The sequence below is a fragment of the Mirounga angustirostris genome, unplaced genomic scaffold (genome assembly GCF_029215605.1).
Source record: "Mirounga angustirostris isolate CCGP_5_RB_7025 unplaced genomic scaffold, mMirAng1.0.hap1 SCAF_9, whole genome shotgun sequence".
In the NCBI taxonomy this organism is placed as follows: Eukaryota; Metazoa; Chordata; class Mammalia; order Carnivora; family Phocidae; genus Mirounga; species Mirounga angustirostris.
The window spans coordinates 142,569,216-142,590,971 of NW_026991717.1; the positions used below are offsets into that span (position 1 = coordinate 142,569,216).

Here is a 21,756-nt window from a genome sequence, read left to right on the forward strand (position 1 = left end):
GACCGCTTTGCCAGTTGTAGCTCTTGTTGGTGTCGAGATGAAACAGGAATTTGTCCTGAAGGCTTTAGCAGAGGGAGCTGTGTGAGCAGGAGCAGAGCCCTCGACAGCATCCTTACCGTGGGGGAAGCCATGTCATGTGGTCTTTATTTGACATTCGGTGTGTGCAGAGAGCATTTACCATTGGGGAAGCGCTGATGGGCTTCTGCAGAGAGGCGACAGCTACAGAGGAACAAGGTCAGGTCTTGAGGAAGGCTTACGCCCCCAAGGAGACACGTGGCTGGCTGGGGCAGCTGGTGGCTGGCGGCCCAACCCTGCTGCTTGCTCAGCCCTCTCACCACGTACCTCCTCAGAGTCTGCTAGCACAGTCTCAAATAGTGGTCATTTTCAGCGTAGAAAACGATTGTGTATGTACTTTTTTTGCCCTGAAAATATATATTTTTTAGAAAAATCTGAAAAAAGCTGAATGTGAAAAAAAAACCATATCATTTTTAAACATTTAGTGAATTTATTCTCAGGATAATTATGTACGTTTTTTGTTTTTAGGTTTTTGTCATACTGCATCTTTTCCACAAATAGAAGAATTTTGACATTATTATGACATCTTTGTAAATATCTATTAAAATAGAATTTATTAAAATGGAATATTCTATTAAAATAGGATATTTAGTGAATAAATAAATAGAATAAAATATTAAAATAAAATTGCATCATATACCACTGAGTGGACATAAAATGGCTTTTATAAAAACACTGCCCTATTTTATTTACATATGCAATTGTTTCTGACCCGCTCTTGTCCCAAAAGGATTTAATTTGCCTTTAAATGTTGGAATTGGGCTTCTCTCTCATTTTACAATAATGATGTGATAAATATCTTGACGATATTTATCTTCTGAGTCCTTACGGGGGAGACAAACCTATAAAAACAGTGCATTACATGGGATTATCTAACAAGGAAGGATGCTGCCGTGTGGAAGTAGGGAGCAACTCAGTGAATATGTGAACACAAATTCCTCACCGACTGTTCTTGACACTCCCCTTGCTTCTCTCATTAGACTAAGGTTCTGCTCGGACTTTTAAATATGACCTTTTGGAGGGTATGTGTGACATGGTGTGTTATTTTTATTTATTTATTTATTTATTTAAAGATTTTATTTATTCATGAGAGAGAGAGAGGCAGAGGCAGAGCGGGGAGCCCGATGCGGGACTCGATCCCAGGACCCTGGGATCACGACCTGAGCTGAAGGCAGACGCTTAACCAACTGAGCCACCCAGGTGTCCCGGTGTGTTATTTTTAAATCTCTAAAGTGCAAGGAGTTATGTTACAGAGACACTTAAGAAACATGGAAATAATTGGTATTTAAAATACTATCTTTTTAGAACAAAATAAGCTTGCCAGGAGAAGGTTATATGTAAGCAGTACATAGCACTTTGCACGTAGCTGATACTCTGTATTCATTTTGTTGCGTTTAGTTTAAACGAGCCAGCATGGGGTAGTTTCTGTGACCATGTGGGTGACACTGGGTGGCCAGACGCAGAGGCTCAGCTAGGTGGTCCCCAGGAGGGGAAGATGGGGCCTGGTGCTTTGTTATCGCAAGTCTGCCTCTAATGAGTTGAGTGAGCATTTTTAACTTGATGAGTTGGTAAGAGCCGTTATTCGAGGGGCTTTGGAGGGAAAGGGGGTTTGATGTGGGCGAGCTCCCTCCTCTCACCCGAGGCCTGGGCCCCAGCGGCCCTTCAGGGCAGAGTGGCTGCCTGAGCGGCTTTCCTTCCCGGCCATGGCCTCCGGGCCAACTGTGGCTGGCAGGCAGCTGTCCCAACACAGAGCCCACAGCCTCTGGGGCAGCTCTGTCACTGTCCTGTCAAGACTGATGGCAAACTGAAGACCAGAAGGAAATTTTGCTGCCTCCAGCACAGTCTGCAGTGGTGTGTGTGTGTGTGTGTGTGTGTGCGGTGGTGGTGGGGGGGGGCCGCTGGTTATGTCCACTGTGTGTGTGTGTGTGTGTGTGTGTGGTGGGGGGGGGCGCTGGTTATCTCCACTAGCAAAGCAGAGAGCCACGAGAGGCCACGGTCCCGTCTGGCACCTGGGGACCACTGACCTGGCCACCGTTCCCGGCCCCTCTGCGCTTCTCACCGCCTCCCCCTTGCTTTCCGCCAGTCTGGGGACCGGACCTTGGTGGCTCAAGAAGGGCGCAGGTTTCCTGTCACTGTTGCCTCCAGCCTCCCTTCGGAGCCCCGGCCCCGGCGGGCTTCGCCTCTCCTGCTGCTCCCGCGGCCCCTTCCCCGACGTGCTTCCCTCAGCGTCCTTGCTCGTGTCCACTTTGGTGGCCTCAGTGCTGTTGTCCCCGGCGAGAGTGAAATGCTCCACAGTAGCGAGCCTGGCGTCTGCAGGAAGAGCAGCAGAGGTTGGAGCGCAGCTTCTGCTCGGTGCGCTGCCGTGGCGCCACCCTTACCTCCCCCTGGGCTCTCGCCGCTGGGGCTCAGGTCTTGCGGCTGGTGGCGGGGGCGGGGCACCACCGGTGGTGTCGGCCTCGCTGTTCTGGCGGCTTCCACAGGGCAGCGCTCCAGCCCCACTGGGCAAAACTGTTAAGAATTAATGGGAGTGGGTTAAAGGGAACTTTGCTGTTACTGTTTGTGCCGGTTTCTTTGGCTGCGTGACAGTTACGCACAACAGCCCTCTCGGTGCTGTGGGAGGAATTCAGACGGCGCCCAGCAGGGACGCCTCCTCTCCTCCTTGGCACAGGAGGCCCCAACGGCGGAGGGGTGGAAATCAGGCCTTGGCTTCTCTGCTCACATGTCTGGTGGTTGATTCTGGCCTGGGGCTGGAGGCCTGTTTCTGCTCCTGAGGCTCCCGGGCTCCCGAGGGCCTCCCGGGGCGGTGGGGGGGGGGGGGGATTCTGCGTGGGCTCACTGGGGCTTCCTCAGGCATGGTGGCTGGGTGCCAAAGGTCAGCGTCCTGAGAGAGAGCTGGGTGGGAGCTGTGTCCTCTTTTATGACCAGCCTCAGAAGTGCCCCCGTCCCACCCAGACCCAGGGTGCGGGACCACAGAGCCCACTTGTCACTGGGAAGTGTCAGCTTTCCATTGTGAGAATAGCCTGGAGGATGGGAACTGCTGACCCCGCCATCTGTACAACATGCCCCCTTCTGTACGGTGACATTGTTTACGGTGTAGTCGTGTACTGCTCTTTAAGAAAACCGTGATCTAACGCTCTTGTTTTTATTTTTTATTTTTTTTAAGCTTTCATTTATTTATTTGACAGAGAGAGAGACACAGCGAGAGAGGGAACACAAGCAGGGGGAGTGGGAGAGGGAGAAGCAGGCTTCCCGCGGAGCAGGGAGCCCGATGCGGGGCTCGATCCCAGGACCCCGGGACCATGACCTGATTCGAAGGCAGACGCTTAACGACTGAGCCACCCAGGCGCCCCTAACTCTCTTGTTTTTAAAAAGCTTTAGAAAACCTGAGAATAATGCAGAGGTGCCTCTAAATGTTGGACATGTGAGGTGATGGGCATGTGTGGGAAGAGGGGGCACTTTGGGTCTGGTGGGAAGGATGTGGCAGCAGGTGCACCCGGCCTTGCTCTCTGGCTTGCCACGTGCTGCCAGACCTGGGCAGGGTCTCCACCTCTGAGGTTTCCCTGTCTGTGAGGAAGGGCTGTCGGGGCTGTCGTGAGCTGATGGGGGGGCTCCCTGAGATATAGAGAGCTCAGCACAGCATCTGGGGCCAGGCAGCACTCTACAGATGGTTGGTGCTGTGAGTGTGTCCATCCTATTCCGCTTGTTCGGGCAGCATCACCAGGAACTCCTTCCCAGGGAGTAGCCGCAGCAGGATTTGGAAATATCAGTAGACTTTTAACAAATACAATTGTCCCTTAAACAACACAGCCTGCTGTTGAGGGGAAGCCTTACTGATAACCTAGAGCCAACGAACCCTTACTTTATATGTTATATGTATAGTTATGCCGCATTCTTGTAATCAAGTGAGCTAGAGAAAAATTGTTTTTCAACAAGTTTCCAGAAATTTTCCAGTGTATTCATTGGAAAGAATCCATGTATGACTAGAGCTGCAGTTTAAACCCATGTTCAAGGGCCAGCTGAACTTTGTAGATTAATACAATGCACACTGCAGAGTATTTAACAGAGCTTTTTTATGTGGAAGTTTCAGATTGACTAACATTTAACTTTTGAGGACATACATTTCCTTCTTTGGCTCCTGTGGGGAGTTCTAGATTATTAGCTTACGGTACAGGTTGCTCTTCTGTTGTATTTATTTTAAACCTAATTGTCTGGAGATGTTAGCTCTTCCAAGCATAGCAGTTGTCAGCTTATGTAAACTTGAGTTCCTTTACGTAAGTTGTCTCAGAATGAATTATGTCTCTGGCATGTCCTTGGCTGTATCTTCATGCAGCACACTAGGCTTTTGTTCCATGATTTTGGCAGTTCTCCGTCAGAGTTTAAAATATGTATTATAGAGGAAGTAAAAATATTTCCGTGGTCCTAGTTACTTACTAGGTCCACATGAGTTTTTAGAATCCCCAGAAAAAAATTAAAGCCAGTGCTTTGGTTAGCTTTATTGATTTAAGGTTTAGAGTCGATGAGCAGAGGATTACTACCTTGGTATGGGTCAGTTCAGGGTTGAATCTTTTGGGACTCTCCTTGTTGATATGCGTTTGTTACCACATATGAGGGACCCATGTAAGTGTCAGCAGCAGTTAGTGAGCTGGAGGTGATGTGGCATTTTATTAACCATGATGAAAAGCCGTTAAGTCTTACTGTTGGTGACCCGGGGCTGTTACATACTCTTTTCTGGAAAGATTTTCTGTACATTGAAATTAAATTTATGTTCTATTAAAAATCATGTGGGGAACATAACTATTTAAAGAGACACTTTGGTGACTGTTTTGTAAAGCAGATGCTCAGCACCTAATTTATAAGTCTCAATTCTGGTTCTCTTTGAGTTCACTTAAAGTGGGATTCTCTTTCATTTTCATGAAAGTGAAAAAGAAGTGTGTGTGTGTGTGCGTGTGTGTGTATCTTTAGGGCTAAGAAGAAAGCTCTGTTTTTGCCTAGATTATTTGCATCACAACTTTATTGATCTAGATTATGGGAAAAGGTGTGAGTTAAAAGTCAAAGAAAATTAGCAAAATATTTTAAAAGATATTAAGTGTTAATATCTGTTCATTCTTTTTATAATTATTCGTTGATCCTGTTCTGGGCTGTGGTGCTGGCTTTGAAATTAACACCTGGGACAGGAGAAGGAGCCTGGGGGCAGAGGGCTCTGGGGGCATGGCGGGGGGAGGAAGGGTTCCCCTCTGGGGGAGCCTGACCGGCCTGTAGGGAAGTCAGAGAAGCTGGAGCCTGGGCAGGGGTTGGTGGGGGCAGAATGTGGTTTGAGATGATACGGGGGGGAGCGAAGCAGAGACCGGACGCTCTGTGGCTCGGAGTAGCTCAGGTTTTGCTCAGAATGCCACAGGATACCACAGGAAGCCCTTAAGCGAGGGGTGGGATGACTGGATTTGTTTTGAAAACCAACACTCTCTGCTGCGTGGGAACCAGACTCAAATAAGCAGGAGTAGGTGTGGGGAAGATGGGTCAGAAAGTAGTCACATGAGTCCAGGTGAGAAGTGGCGGTGGCTTGGACCAGGCAGGTGGCAGCTGAGATGGAGAGGATCATCAGATTTAGGGAAACTTTGAATATGGAAGTGACAGCACACAGTGCTGGAGAGGAGCGGGCTGTTTTGGTGAAACGAGGATATAACGCTTTGTATTGTGTGTATAGTTGTTTGAGGATAGGAAGGTGGGACAAACATCTTGTAAGCTTTTACTAAGTGCTAGACTTCTTTCACAAGTCATAAGTATATGCGTATAACCTTTTCTGCAGAAACCTCACTAAAAAGAATTTAACGCAAGGGAAGAATTCAAAGGTAGGGAAGAAAACTGAAGGCAATAAAATATTCTTTATGTTATTTGCTGTAGTGAGAAATAGAAACCTAAATAATGGATTAATAGATATATTAACTGTCCTTATAACTATGTATGCTCTATTACTTCCAGTATAAAAACTGGAAGAGAAAATAAAAAAACGAAATTAGTTGCCGTACTAGGGTTGGCAGAACTTAGGAGGATTGCAGTGGCCAGTTCCTTTGATATTAAAACAGTGGTTTAATAATTTTGAAATATTCATTCTTCTAAAAACTTTTCATTCAGGGTCGATCAGGATGGAAAGTGCTATACTGGAGTCCTCTGTGGTTTGGGGTGGAATCCAACTACAGGGGCCCCGATACTGCCAGAGCATGACATCGAGCTCGCGTTCGACGTTCAGTTCAACGTGGAAGATATCATAGAGGTAAGACTGACGCGTCCATCCCGCTGGAGCGGCTGCCTCTCCCTCGTGGTTGCTTTGCACACCCGTTTAGCAGTGAGCACGATGTCTGACACGGTCCTTCAAATACAGACCTGCGCCTCTGGTCCCGGAGGTGCTCACTCTCCCTGCACCTGCCTATTTTACTTTTCTGCGTGGAGTCTCTTCCTGACAGAGGTGGTGCTCTCTGAATTTCTCCTGTGGGGTCTTCCGGCCGCAGTAAGCTTTTCTGGGCAGTGGGAATAAACGCCAGGCCAGTAGGACTGCTGTGAATCTCTGTCCAGCTCTCCTGCCAAGTCCAGACTAGCCGCGCATCCTTGCTGCTCAGAGGTCCTGCCCGGCTTCATCCTGCTTACGGGAGTCGGGGGCCCGTGGAGCAGACAACTCTGCTGCAGCTAGGATTAAGCACTTAGAAACTTTGGAAGCAGGTTGACAAATTAATTTTATGGCTTTTGAATCTAATAATGAAAAATTTGGGCTTGTATTTTGTATGCTTTTATTCTTATATTTCATTGTTGTGGTAACTCAGTTTTATTGCATTTTGCAAGTGAGGAGTAAAGCTGGTTCTTCACCACAGATAGTTTGAGCAGCACTGTAGAGTACCTGACCCCTCTTTCTTCTCAGAAGTTGCACAAAGTAGGTGAGGGTGGGCATCACTGCATCGAAGGGGGTGGGGAAAAGAAGGCTGCTGAGGTAAGCCGTGCCACGCTTACCCTTCTTCCGGAGGGTACTGCTGTTACCACTAGTCAGCGTTTCGTTTTATTGACTTAACTGCTCTTTTACTGATAGGTGCTTTGGGCTTAAAGATACTCATTAGATCATAGGCTTAATTAATTGTAAAATGTAAAATGATAAAACTTCAAGAAGTAAATACAGGAGAAAATATGTATGACCTTGGGTTTAGCGGTGAGTTTGTAGAAGCAGCACCAAAAGCACAGTCTGTTAAAGAAAAAATTGAGAAGCTGGACTTTGTCAAAATTAAAAACTTTGCTCTGCCAAAAACCCTGCTAAGAGGATTAAAGGACAGGCTGTTCGCAGGAGAAAATACTTGGCGAATCATTTATGTGATAAAGGACTTTTATCCATAATATGTAAGGAAGTCTTAAGACCTGGTAATTAAAAAAAAAAGTAACTGAATGAAATTATGGACAGCAATAAACACGAACAGATGTTCAACCTCCTGTTCATTAGGAAATGCAAATTAGGACCACGATGACATTCTTCCAGTGGCTACAATCCAGAACCTGACGGTAAGGATGTCCGCGAACATGTCGAGCACCAGGAACTCTGCTCGGTGCTGGTGGGAATGCAGAGTGGAACTCCTGTTTTGGAAGACAGGATTTGTAAAAGTTGAACACATCTACCCAAGAATCCCACCTCTGAGTATTATCCAAGAGATCTGAACAGTTACATCCACATAAAATCTATAGGTGAATGTTGATTGCTTCATTCGTAATTCACAGTTGCTGGAGACTGGAAGCAACAACATGTCTTTCAGTAGGGGAATGCTTAAAGAAACCATGCGATGGCCATGCAGTGGGGCATTCTTCAGCAGTACAAAAGCAGGAGCAATGACACGAGTAAGTCTTAGGTGCGTGTTTCCACGGGGGGAAACCAGGACTCAGAGGCTACGTACAGTATGATCCCATTCACATGACATATTCTGGGGAAGGCTAGGCCGTAGGACAGTGAGCAGATTGGTGGTTATTGCAGAGGAGAGGGGCTGCTCTGTGGGTCCTCGGGTGCTGGATACACGACCCCATGTGCCTGTCAACCCATAGACCGCTCCTCGTGAAGCGGGGGTGCTAAGGTATACGATGGAGACACACACACAGACGTTGGGTAATTGCACTGAGGAGAAAAAGGAGCTTTGGAAACTGTAAGGCTGCCACCAGAAAGCAGCTGTTCATAAACTCCGTCCCCTCCATAGTCCAGCTGCTTCGCTCTGAAGCTGCTTTGCCGTATGGGGTTGAGTGGGCAAGTGCCTGCATGTGGGAGCCAGGCTGCAGCTCACTGGACAGAGCAGTTACAGACAGGACAGGAGGGCTGGAATGGACCTCGGGACACAGGCGGAGCCAGACCCTCATCAGCGTGAGTTCGTGTTTAACTTACACATGCACAGATGCATGTTAACGTATGGGCATGGTGGCTTCACATACATCTGTCACCTAGCCCCATGAGGACCTGGAAGCTGTGACATCCCCAAGGCCATGAACAAACGTGATGCCCAGACTCTGGTTTCTGATAGGATTCTCCAGTAAAAGGAACCGGGGCTCCTTGGAAAAACGGTTTTCCCTAGGGTTGGAGCAGGGAGAACAGAGGAGGAGCCTTGGAGCCTCTTACAGTGCCAGGAGGTGGTGCTCCCCAAAGGGTAGGGGCACATCAGAGGGACATGAGGGCCAGCTGAAAGCGCTCCTGCTGGCCACAGCTGGGACAGTTTGATGTAGTATTGGACCATAACTCAGAGTGTCAGGTGATTATCTGTGTGTCCATAAGGATATAAATAAATGATTTAATAAACAAATGAGGGAGAAGAGAGAGATCTTGCATACAGAAGAATTCCCATAGGCCTGTGGATACTTTCTCCGGGAAGTAGAGCTTAATCTGCCCCCAGACGCCACTTTGAAGGGGGACTGGACTCAGCGATGTGCTTCCAAGCAAAAGAGGAAGGGAAGGGAGAGGAGAGACTTTGCAGTCTGGGCAGACGCCCGGCAGACGCCACCTCAGCTCAGTCCTCAAGGTCCACAGTGATCTGTCATGGTGATGGCACCCATGCCCCGGTGTGATGAGATGAGAAAGTACCTCACGCCTGGGTGCTTCTCCCCAAAACCCATCACCTTAGTCTAACCATGGGAAAATGTCACACAAACCCAAGCTGGGACATCCCACGAAAGACCTGCCCAGAACTCCTTAGAGAATTGTCCAGGTCTTGAAAAACAAAAGGCTAAGAAACTGCTCTAGATTGGAGGACACCGGGGAGTCATGATGCAGGTGCGGGGTGGTGCCCTGGGTCGGATCCTGGAACAGAGAAGGGACATGGTGGGAGGCCGGTCAGTCCAGATGGAGCCTGGGCTTCTCAGTGAGACTCACATACCGGGAATGTGAGCGCTTGCTGGCTGGGCTGGGGGCAATCGTCTGGTCTGTCTTCGCAGCTCCACTTGTAGATCTCAAAGTAGTCAAAATGGAAAGTTTTATACAAAACTGTGACAAAGACTGATAACAAAACCTGGCTTGTCATATCTCTGGGGGTTGAGATACCCCTTGGGCTTCAATATAAACATTGCAAAGCGAGAGGAATATGTGTGATCTAGGTAGGTTTTGAGTTGTATGATCCCATGAGTTTAACAAGTGCGATTAGACTGAAAACTCTGAACCTTTCTTGCTGATTTTTAATTTTTTCTTTCGTTACTGTTTCTTAAATTAGGGTAGTGGTTATTGATGTTATTTGTGTTGTTTTAATAATTTGCTCCAGAAACCATATTGATGATAGTCGTAAGAATATGAACTCTGGGGGGGTGTGGGTGACTCAGTCAGTTGAGCATCTGACTCTTGATTTTGGCTCAGGTCATGATCTCGGGATCCTGGGATCAAGCTCCGTGATGGGCTCTGAGCTCAGGGCAGAGTCTGCCTGAGATTCTCTGTCTCCCTCTCCCTGCACCTCCCCCTGCTCACTCTCATACACATATGTGTTCATGCGTGCTCTTTCTCAATAAATAAATAAGATCTTAAAAAAAAAGAATGCGAACAATTCTGAATGCTAATGAATTATTTAAATATAGAATGAAATTCAGTTATAGTAGAACCATATGAATATTTATGTTGCCATTTATTTACAGATTAATATTCTCAGGGCTGCTATTAACAAGCTAGTGTGTGATGGACCAAATGGATCGAAGTTTCTTGGGCCAGAAAGAATTGCACAGTTACAGGATAATGCTCGTCAGAAACTTCTAGGGTAAGTGGTATACTTTTTAAAAGGTATTAAATATCCAGAGCTGCCTTAGCAATTGTGAGAAAGGATAATTTTAGTTTTTTTCTCTTCACATTTTTATATAAAAATATTTTTCTGTGAACTTTGCAGTGAAGTTTGACACATGTAAGGTGCTCATTTGCCCAAGGGACTGGCACCCAGATCAGAAACAATGCAAGAAAACATTAAAAGTGCTTATAAAACTAAAAGAAATCCACCCAAAACGTACACGGGAGGGTGTGGAATGTCAACAGCAGGTCAGATGCTCCATGCCCAACACAGTCGAGTCCTGGCAGCGCAGAATGCTGCCTCGGCAAGCAGGGACCAGTGCCCGAGGCTCCTTTTCAGCTCCTTACAGCCACTGCCAACAAGGGTGACCATGTCCTGACCAGGTAGGCAGGTGGGGTTTTGTGTAAGAATTCAGACTGTAGTACATTTGTAGAGTTGTGCTGACCCTGACCACGATTTGGTTTTACAACATTTCGGTCATCCTCCAGAGTTCACTCAGATACTTTAAAACTGAATTGTGGTGATGGTCGCACAACTCCATAAATTTACTAAAATGATTGAATCGCATACTTAAAACTGATTAATTTTATAGTATATAAATTATACCTCAGTAAAGCTGTTTTTTTAAAGATTTATTAGAGAGAGAGAATACATGCAAGCAGGAGCAGGGGGAGGAGCGGCAGAGGGAGAAGCAGGCTCCCCGCGGAGCAGGGACCCGATGCGGGGCTCGACCCCAGGACCCTGGGGTCATGACCTGAGCCGAAGGCAGACGCCTAATAACTGAGTCCCCCAGGCCCCCAGGTGCCCCTCAGGTTAATTTCTTGAGGAACAGCCAAGCCATTGTCCATGGTGTGTGCCCTGTTACAGTCCCGACAGCAGTCTGTGACGGTTCCCGTCCCCACGCCCGCCTGGACTTGCTGTCGTCAACATACTTCTTCATGGTTGACAGTCTAGTGAAGGTGCCGTGGTGTCTCACTGTGGTTTTAGTTTGCGTTTCCTTGATGACTGATGATAGAGAGCATCTTTTTATATCCTTACTAACCAATTATATATTTTTTGGTGAAATATCTGTTTAAATCTTTCACCCATTTTTAAATTGAGTTGTCTTAATTATTGAGTTGTAGAAACACTTTATACATACATTCTGGTTGAAAGTTTCTTAGCGGATATGCCATTTGCAGATATTTTCCCAGTGTTTTGTCTTTATTTTCTTAATGGTGTCTTCTGAAGAACACAATGTTTAATTTTGGTGATGTCTGCTTTATCTTTTTTTTATTAAAAGTGGATTATGCTTTTGGTGTTATATCTGAAAAATCTTTGCTAAGCCCAGGGTCACGGAAGTTTTGTATTTTTTTTCCTCTGACTCTCATATTTACTTGGTGTATTTAGGTTTTTGGTCTGTTTCGAGATTTCACTTGTATATGGTGTGAGATGTGAGGGTCCAGTTCATTTTGTTACAGATGAATATCCATTCATTACAACTTCATTTGCTGAAAAGCTCTACTTTCCCCCACTGAAATGCTTTGGCACCTGTCAAAAATTATTTGGCCACAAATGTTATAAAGGTTTATTTCTGGGCTTTCTGTTTTGCTCTGTTTGTTGTCTGTCTTACACCAATACTGTGCTGTCTTGATTGCTATAGCTTTGTAGGAAGTCCTGAAATTAGGTAATGTTAGTCTTCCTGTTTTGTTCTTGTTTTTTCAGAATTACACTTACTATTCTAGATCCTTTTCCTTTTTATTTACATTTTATTTATTTTTAAAATTTTATTTTCAAGTAATCTCTGTACCCCCACATGGGGCTCAATCTCAACAACCCCAAGATAAGAGTCCTGCGCCCCACGACTGAGCCAGCCTAGTGGGGTTCAGCTTGTCAGTTTCTACACCAAGCCTGCTGAAATTGTGGTAGGGATTTTATTAGATCTGCAGATCAATTTGGGGAGAATTACCACCTTAACAGTATTGAGTTGTATGCTTCATGAAGTTAGAGTGTTTAGTAGTTATCTGTTTCTTCTTCACATGTTTTTATAGTTTTCAGTGTGCAGGTCTTGTACTTTCGTTAAATTATTTCTAAGTACTTTAGTGTTTTGGGTGCTATTGTGAATGACATTATTTTATTTTTGGATTGTTCATTGCTAGAAGTGAGGAATTGATTTTTATGTATTGATCTTTATCCTGTGACCTTGTTAAATTTGTTTATTAGTACTAGTAGTTTTTAGAGATTCTTTAGGATTTCAATCTCACATACAGGATCATATCTGTGAGTAAAGAGTTTTTTTCCTTCCTTTCTGACCTGTGTGCTCCTAATTTCTTTTTCTTGTTTTGTTATACTCGTTAGAGCCCTCAGTGCAATGGGAATGGAAGTGGAAAGGCAGGCATCTTTGTCTTAGTCCGTTTTCAGTCATTCACTATTATGATGTTAGCTGTAGGTTTTTCATAGAGGTTCTATGTCAGGTTGAAGTTCCTGTCTTTTCGTAGTGTACTGAGAGCTTTTATCAGGAAGGCATGTTGCATTTTGCCAGATATTTTTTCTGTTGTCCTTGAGGTAATCATGTTTGTTTTTTTTCCTTTCATTCAATTTATATAGTATATTGTATTACTTGCTTTTTGGGTGTTAAAAACTAGCTTGGCATTTCTGTTTTGAATTCCACATGGTGTATAATCTTTTTTATAGATTTGTAGATGGTTTGCAACATATTTTTGTTAAAGGATTTTTCCATCTGTGTTCAAGAGGGTGGTTGGCTTATAGTTTTCTATAATGATATCTTTTCTATAGTTGATATCTTTGGTATCAGGGTAAAACTGGATTCCAAGAATGCGTTGGGAAGTATTCCTTGCTACTCTGTTTCTGAGAGTTTGTGTAAAATTGTTATTATTTCCTCCTTAAACATTTGACAGAATTTTCCAGTGAAGCCATCTCAGCTTGGACTTTTCCTTGTGGGGAAATTTTAAGTTACTAATTCAATTTCTTGTGCTTTAGGTCTATTCAGATGGCTTCTATTAAGTCAGTTTTGGTAATTTGGGTCTTTTAGGAATTTGTTCATTTAAATTGACTGGCTTATTGGCATAAAGTTGTTCAGAATCTTTTATAATCCTTTTCTCTTCTTTTTTTTTTTTTTAAAGATTTTATTTATTTATTTGAGAGAGAGAGAATGAGAGAGAGCACAAGAGTGGGGAGGGTCAGAGGGAGAAGCAGACTCCCTGCTGAGCAGGGAGCCCCTTGTGGGACTCGATCCAGGGACTCCAGGATCGTGACCTGAGCTGAAGGCAGACGCTTAACCAACAGAGCCTCCCAGGTGCCCAATCCTTTTCTTTTTTTGAAGATTTATTTAGAGAGTGCACGTGTGCACGTGCGGGGAGTGGGGCAGAGGGAGAGGGAGAATCTCAAGCAGACTCACCACTGAGTGTGGAGCCCAACTTAGGGTTTGATCCCACGACCCCAAGTTCATGACTTGAGCTGAAACCAAGTGTCCCAATACCCAACCATCTGTGCCACCCAGGCGCCCCAATCCTTACTTATGTCCCTTCTTTTGTTTCTGATTTTGATAATGTGTGTCTTCTCTCTTTTCTTGATTAAGTCAGCTAAAGGTTACCAATTTTGTCAGTCTTTTCAAAGAACTGACTTCCGATTTCACGGATTGTTTTTTTCTCCTTGTGTTTATCCTTTTTCTGTTCTGTTGATGTCCCCTCTCATAATTATTATTCCTCTACTTCTGATTACTTTGGGTTTAATTTGCTCTTTTTCTTGTTTAACAACCTAGAAGCTTTGATTATTGTTTTGAGACCTTTTCTGTCACAAGCATTTAAAACTCTACATCCCTTCTATCACTGTTTTAGCTGCATATCCCGTACTTTCTCATATGTTCTATTTTTATTTTCACTCTTTTCAAAATATTCTTTCATTTTCCTTGTGATGTATTCTTTGAGCAAATGGGTTATTTAAAAGTATATTAATTTTCAAATATTTGGGGTATTTTTCAACTTTCCTTATATTGTTGATATATAATTTATTTCTTTGTAGGCACTATACATACTTTGATTTGAGTATTTTAAAATTTATTGAGACTTGTTTTGTGGCTTAGCATAGAGATGGTCTTTCTTGGAAAGTGTTCCATGCTCACTTGAAAATTTGATTGTGTGCCTGATCTTGTGGGGTGGAGGCTCTGTCGGAGTTGTTGGTTAGATCACATTGCTGGGCGGTGGCATCCATCAAGTCTCTGTCCTTGCTCATTTTCTTGCTAGTTCTGTGAATATTCAAAATAGAGTATCGAACTCTCTATAATGACTGAATTAATTTCTTTTTTCAAGACCGTCAGCTTTTCTTTTATGTCTTTGGGGCTCTGTTGTTAGATATGGGTATATATACGTTTATAATTATTGCATCTTCAGGATGTGCCGGTCCTTTGTCATTATGAAATTTCTTGAAAGAGTTGTTGTCTTCAAGTCTGTTTTGTCTGATATTAATGTAGCTATTCCAGCTCTCTGATTTCTGTTTGTATGCGTACCTTTTTCTGTCCTTTTACTTACAGCCTGCTTGCATCTTTGAATTTCTTTGAATATTGTTTTCCTCCCACGCTTGCCCTCCTTCCTCCTCTGGGGCTCCCACCTCATCCCTGTCTATGTACTTGGTGGTGTTTTGCTGGGCCTCTGAGGCCCTGGGCATTTTTCTTCAATTTTTATCTCTCTGTTCTTCAGACTGTTTTTTTTTTGTTTTTTTTTTTTTAAGAGTTATTCATTTGTTTTAGAGAGGAGAGCATGTGTGCATGTGCATGTGAGCAGGGGGAGGGGCAAAGGGAGAGAGAATCCTCAAGCAGACCCCCTGCTCAGCAGGGAGCCTGCCGTGGGGCTCCATCCCATGACCCTGAGATCACGATCTGAGCCAGGGTCAAAAGTTGGATGCCCAGGCACGCCCCCAGACTAATTTCTGTTGATCCAGCTTTCCGTTTACTGCTGCTTTATTCTGCCGTCTCTGGTCTGCCGGTGTTGGAGAGCTGTAAGGGATTTTCCATTTCAGTCATTGTTCTTTTCAACTCTAGAATTTCTCGTGGGGGTTTTATTTTGTATAGTTTTTAATTCTTACTGCAATTATCTTTGAGTCATTGTCATCGTATTTTCCTGTATTTCTTTAAATGTGGTTTGCTTTAATTCTTTTTATATACTCACGATGGCAGCTTTGAAGTCTCATGTGCTAAACCCACTTTTGGGCCCGCTCAGCTTCTTTTGGCTGCTTTTTTTCCCCTGAGTGTGGGTCATACATCCCTATTTCTTGCAAAATGTCTCATAATTTTTTGCTGAAAATCGGTCATTTTATTTTTTAAATTTTTAAATATTTTTTAGTTTCAGGGGTAGAATTTAGTCATTCATCAGTCTCCTATAACACAGTGCTCATTCCATGAAGTGCCCCCCCCAATGTCCATCACCCAGTTACCCTAATCCACCCCACTCCCCTCCAGCAACCCTCAGTTTGTTTCTTAGAGTTCAGTGTCTCTTATGGTTTGCCTCCCTGTCTGATTTCTTTTTTTTTTTTTTAAGATTTTATTTATTTATTTGAGAGAGAGAATGAGATAGAGCATGAGAAGGGGGAGGGTCAGAGGGAGAAGCAGATGCCCCGCTGAGCAGGGAGCCCCACGTGGGGCTCGATCCAGGGACTCTGGGATCATGACCTGAGCCGAAGGCAGTCGCTTAACCAACTGAGCCACCCAGGCGCGCCCTCCCTGTCTGATTTCATCTTGTTTTAATTTTCCCTCCCTTCCCCTATGTTCATCTGTTTTGTTTCTTAAATTCCATATATAAGTGAAATCATATGGTATTTGTCTTTCTCTGATTGACTTATTTTGCTCAGCATAATACCCTCTAGTTCCATCCATGTCTTTGCAAATGGCGAGACTTCATTCTTTTTGATGGCTGAGTAATATTCATGGTATATCTATTGTGTGTGTGTGTGTGTGTATATATATTCTTCTTTATTCATCTGTCAGTGGACATCAGCGTTCTTTCCATAGTTTGGCTATTGTAGACAGTGCTGCTATAAACATTGGGGGCCGGTGCCCCTTTGAATCACTATGTGTGTATCCTTTGGAGAAATAGTGCAATTTCTGAGTAGTAGGGTAGCTATATTTTTAACTTTTTGAGGAACCTCCACACTGTTTTCCAGAGTGGCGGTACCAGCTTGCATTCCCACCAACAGTGTAAGAGAGGGTTCCCATTTATCCACATCCTCACCAACATCTGTTGTTTCGTGACTTAATTTTAGCCATTCTGACTGGTGTGAGGTGGTATCTCATTGTAGCTTTGATTCGTGTTTCCCTGATGCTGAGTGATGTGAAGAAGCATTTCTTCACGTGTCTGTTGGCCATTTGGATGTCTTCTTTGGAGAAATGGCTGCTCATGTCTCCTGCCCGTTTCTTAGATGATGTAGTATAGTAGTGTAAGATACTGATCCCCGTATAGGATTCTGCAGGGTTCTGCAGAGTAGGTTTCCCACCATCTAGTGAGGCCACTAATGCCTGGGTTCTGTTTTTGTTTCAGTTCTCCTTTTTATTTTCAGCCTGGCTTACTAGGAGTTGTCCTTGTGCGTGCATTGCTTAGTGCTCAGCCAGTGGTTAGTGAGATGTTGTACTTAGGTACTTGAGCCTTTAAGCTTCTGTCCTCTGCTAGGAGATGTATGTGTGGCTTGGGGAATGCAGCCAGAGTTCAGACAATTTTGAAGTCTTCCTGGCTTTAATTTTTTTCCCAGGGCTTTCCTTTGCATCTGTGCTGCTTCCCAGTCATCCAAGGCTGTGTGGCCGGCTCAGGGCCGTTGCGGGTCTTGTCTGCGTGTGTGTGCAGCCTTCTGGTTGCCCAGGGAATGTATGGAGGGCCCGTCTGGCCCTCTGGTACTCTCATTCCCAAGACCTCTCTCCTGGGCTTCTAGGTTGTCTCTGGTCTGCTCTGGCCCCGAGCAGGACCGTGACTAAAGGCCAGCAGAGTTGTGGGCTTTCGCCATTTATGTCCTAGCAGGTTTACTGTTTTTACTGACCGTGCTGCCAGACAGGAGGGTTTTTCACCCTCTACGCCTAATCAGGTAAGCTCAGTCTGGCAGTGACGATGCTGGTCTTCACGGCCAGTCTGGCTCTGGTGGCTCTGGGGTCTTAGACTGAGCTGGTGGGTAGGAGTAGCTAGCCCCAGGCAGGAAATCCACCCCACACGCCACTGTTTTTACCTGAACCCAGCGGTTTTTTGTGAAGAAATGGTTCTCAACTTCCTTGCTTTTGGTGAATTTCAAATGTTTGGGGGTTTGTGGGTTTTCGGACAATTTTGTCAAATTTTATAGTTGTTTGGGGGGGCAAGAAGATTTCCAGACTTCTTTATTCTGTCATGTTAGAAGTCTCTATCTGTCCGTGCCATTTTAAGCTGATGGCATTTCCAACTTGACACAGGTGTCTAAGAGTAGATGACGTAACATGGCGTGTTTCATTCAGTGAGGCAGCCGTGTGTGGGACGGGCAGCGCCGCTCGCTGTGAAGGCGCGGGGCGAACGGGGTTGGTCTCCTGTATCTCCTGTGCTCCGTTCTTCTGTTTTTGAGTGGACAGTGGATTAAAATGTTCTCTGGTCATAACTACATAAATCTTGACCTTTTAAAAACTTGCTGCAGCTATAATTCTAGATTTAAGTATTTTTTTTTTAGGGCGCCTGGGTGGCTCAATTCTTAAGCGTCTGCCTTCGGCTCAGGTCATGATCCCAGGGTCCTGGGATCGAGCCCCGCATCGGGCTCCCTGCTCCGCGGGGAGCCTGCTTCTCCCTCTCCCTCTGCCCCTCCCCCTGCTCCTGTGCTCGCTCTCTCTCTCTCTCTCACAAAAGTAAATAAATCTTTTTTTAATCATAGTGTTTTCAGTTACTGACATATAATTAAGATGATTTAATTCTTTTTTTTTTTTTTTTTTTTAAATTTTAGTTTGTTCTGTCAGTTGAAACCAAGACAGAGAGTTGTCCCTAGGTGGCATGAAAAGCCATACGAATGGAATCAGGTGAGTGAGACATAGTGCCGTGGGGACAGCCTGCTGCCAGGAATGATGGGCTTGGCAGGTGCCGAGCAAGGGTTGTGGAGGGTCCCGAGAGAGTAGAAAGGGACAGGTAGTGTGGACGGCTGTTCTGTTTATGGGGTGGCGTCACGGACCAGACAGGCTGTCTCTGGATGCCGCGCTCTCTGTGAGGCCCAGGGCGATGGTCCTGTCACTTTGGATGAAGTAGTGGGAACGTCTGGACGAGCTGTCCCCGCATGTCGGTGCTGGCCCAGTCTGCTCGGGCTCACAGTGCGCCGCAGCCGAGATGGCTTAACCGGCAGACAGTTTTCTTCTTTTTTTTTTTTTTTAAAGTATTTATTTGACAGACAGCGAGAGAGGGAACACAAGCAGGGGGAGTGGGAGAGGGAGAAGCAGGCTTCCCGCTGAGCAGGGAGCCCGATGTGGGGCTCGATCCCAGGACCCTGGGATTATGACCCGAGCCAAAGGCAGATGCTCAAAGACTGAGCCACCCGGGCGCCCCCATTTATCTTCTTCTAGTTCCGATACAGCTGGGCTGGGTTCTGGTGAGAGCCCCCTTCCAAGCTTGGAGACACGCATCCTCATGTGGTGGAGAGAGGTGATCTCTCTCTCATGTATCTTCTGAGAAGGGCTCTAAGCCCGTCGTGGGGGCCTCCCCCTTGTAACCTCATGTAACCCCACTCACCTCCCGAAGGTCCCTTCTCCAGACCCCATCATAGTGGGGATTTGAACTTCAGCGTATAGATTTGGGGCGCAGGTCTGTCTATAGCAGTTGTGAAGGAGGGCAGGGCCCATCTGGGGCGCCTGGACATTTACGTTTACATGCAAAGTTATAAAAAACTGAATAAAATTTTATTTGAGGGGAAGGAACTAAGGGAGGGGCTTCTAGCTTTAATTCTAGAGCCAAGGGCATCTTTGTAAATAAACCAGCTGCAGTTGAAGTGAGAAGATGCTCCTGGAGGTGTTTTCCCATCCTGAGTCCAAAGGAAACTTTCCTTGTCTTGTGTGCCCCTTGACACGGGTGTCCCTCCTCAGAGCCCTCAGGACCCAACCCTGGAGCCAGCTCCCTGTGTGCGCAGAGCTTAGCCCAGGTGACAGGAGGGGCACCAGCCACCTCTCCTGCAGACTCTGTCGGGGTGTTCAAGCCAATAGCGGGACTTAGTTTGAAAGCAGAACTTTATTTTGAGGTTGATGTGTTTTAGAAAATGTACACATATTTAAAAGCCTGTAACGAAGCGGCAGTTCATGTGTACGCAGGAAGGGGTGTGTGTGAGAGCTTCAGGTGAAGGTCACTGGATTATTAAAGGTGAGTTGCCAGACGCACAGTAGTGAGTGCCGGAAGAGAAGGGGAGCATTCTGGAAGAACGTCTGGAAACTGAAAGACTACTTTCTCCCGTCTTACACGTCTGTGTCTATGTGTCTCGTTGTATTTACTCAGTTTACTTACTTTAGTTGATGTCCGGAAGGGACCATTTTCTAGAAAGGTCTGACTGGTCCTTTTGTCTGCCCCGTCAGGTTGATCCAAAGCTGGTCATGGAGCAGGCTGACCGGGAGAGCAGCCGAGGAAAGAACACCTTTCTCTACCAGCTCCACAAACTGATTGTTCTCAGCACTTAGGTGTGCCGGCAGGTTGTAACCCAATTCCTCCCGGGGAAACTGAGACCCGCCACACAGACAGGTGGATTAAAGGCTCCATCTGCAGACTGACTTCTCTCTGTATCTGAACGTTACAGTCTTTGCCCGCTGCATCCGAAAGGTCTTCTCCATCCCTCTTCCTCTTCCTGTGTGGGTGGTGGCTGGAGAGTGGTGTTTCTGTTCAGGTGGGAAGGATTGGAAAGTCTAGTCTTTTCTAGAAACAGAGAATCACTGTGTTAAAGATTCTGGGAAAAACTGATGAAAGAAGATTTTGTTTGGAAAAAGAGCTGTGTTTTGCTTTAAATCTATTAAGGTAAATATAAATAGCTGAACATGTAAGGTTCCAGTATGTGCTAGTATGTTCTTTTTGTTACAGTGATTTAATCCTGGGATGTAGGGGGAACCAAGATCCCCAAACCTCAGTTTACCACAAAGGAGAGCTGCGTGTTTCTCAAAACCATGTGGCACTTTCTATTTTTTTTTTTTCTCTGAGGGAAAATATTTAATTTTGGTAAAAGTAACTTCAGTTTTGTATATTTCACGTTTTTACCTATGTTATAATTGTAAGTCTAAATTCTGGAAATCAGATTACCTGGCAACTAGTATATTTATGTTAAAGCAATAAAAGCATTAGACTAAGTTTCTGTTTCTGACAGTTTTTAGTCGGAGGAGATTAAAATGTATTTCATTCTTTTTTTTTATTTTTTTATTTTTATTTTTTTAAGATTTTATTTATTTATTTGAGAGAGAGAGAGCACAAGAGGGGGGAGCGGGAGAGGGAGAAGCAGACTCCCTGCTGAGCAGGGAGCCCGATGCGGGACTCGATTCCGGGACTCCAGGATCATGACCTGAGCCGAAGGCAGTCGCTTAACCAACTGAGCCACCCAGGTGCCCAAAATGTATTTCATTCTAAAACCTCAGAATTTAGAAAACTGATAAAGGGGAGTGAAGGCCCCCGTGAGAGCGAAATCCTGTGGGTCAGGGTTGCACGGGACCAGCAGTGACCGTGAAGCCCACAGGAAGACTCCCTTGCTGGCGTGAGGGTCTGCCTGGGGCGAGCGGGAGCGGAGCGGTCCACCTCAGCCGGCGGGTTCCAGCCGGGCAGTTTGAAACTGGAAAATCCGAGAAGCATGTGTATTTGGGGACCATGGGTGGTGACCAAGAGCTCGTGTGGAGGGACTGGGAACCCGGCAGTCTGGGGAGCTCCTGTAAACTGGGGGCTCAGCCAGCGCTCCGTTGGGCCTTGTGGGTCCGCAGGGCCGGCGGTCAGCAAGCCCGCTGGGCGCCAGCGGCGTGTGTGTGTGTCACTGTGTTGCTGTCGTGACCTTCTGGGCGCCGTCGCCCAGGTCTCACTTGTGCCCCCATTCTTGCTGAGTTCTGAGCCAAAGCGGTCCAGGTGGGGCGTCCTGGGAATGCGCTCCCCAGCTGTGGGCAGGAGGTGGGTACCATGCTGCAACACAGCCCGTCGCGATGCTGAGAGCTTGAAGGTCAGCGTTCCCACTTGTCTTTTACGGGATATCTCACCTGGCTGCTTGCTCTTCACTTTGCCAGGGTCCAGGGCGGGCGCCTTGGTGATCCAGGTGGGGTCCCTGTGCTTTCTGCTTGTTTGTGTTCCAAAGTTACGTGAGTGGTGAGAAAATGAAATAGTACTGAAAGACTTGCTTAAAAAAAATCCAGCTCCTTTGTTTCTCTGGTTCTAATCCTTAAAGAAAACCATTCTGACTCTTTTTTTGTCCAGAATTGCCTCCATCTTTCTGAGTATTG

The 21,756-nt window shown here is 45.7% G+C and overlaps 1 protein-coding gene across 1 annotated transcript in view; it reads left to right on the forward strand.

Moving 5' to 3' along the window:
* Positions 1-20,622, forward strand: part of TDRD9 (tudor domain containing 9) — an 88,240-nt gene extending 67,618 nt beyond the window's left edge. Inside the window, exons 30-33 of the mRNA XM_064571676.1 lie at positions 6,205-6,343; positions 10,195-10,313; positions 18,270-18,342; positions 19,873-20,622. Of these exons, the coding sequence (XP_064427746.1) occupies positions 6,205-6,343; positions 10,195-10,313; positions 18,270-18,342; positions 19,873-19,974 (433 nt within the window). The 3' untranslated portion in view covers positions 19,975-20,622. The remainder of the gene's footprint in view (positions 1-6,204; positions 6,344-10,194; positions 10,314-18,269; positions 18,343-19,872) is intronic.
* Positions 20,623-21,756: the final 1,134 nt, after the last annotated feature.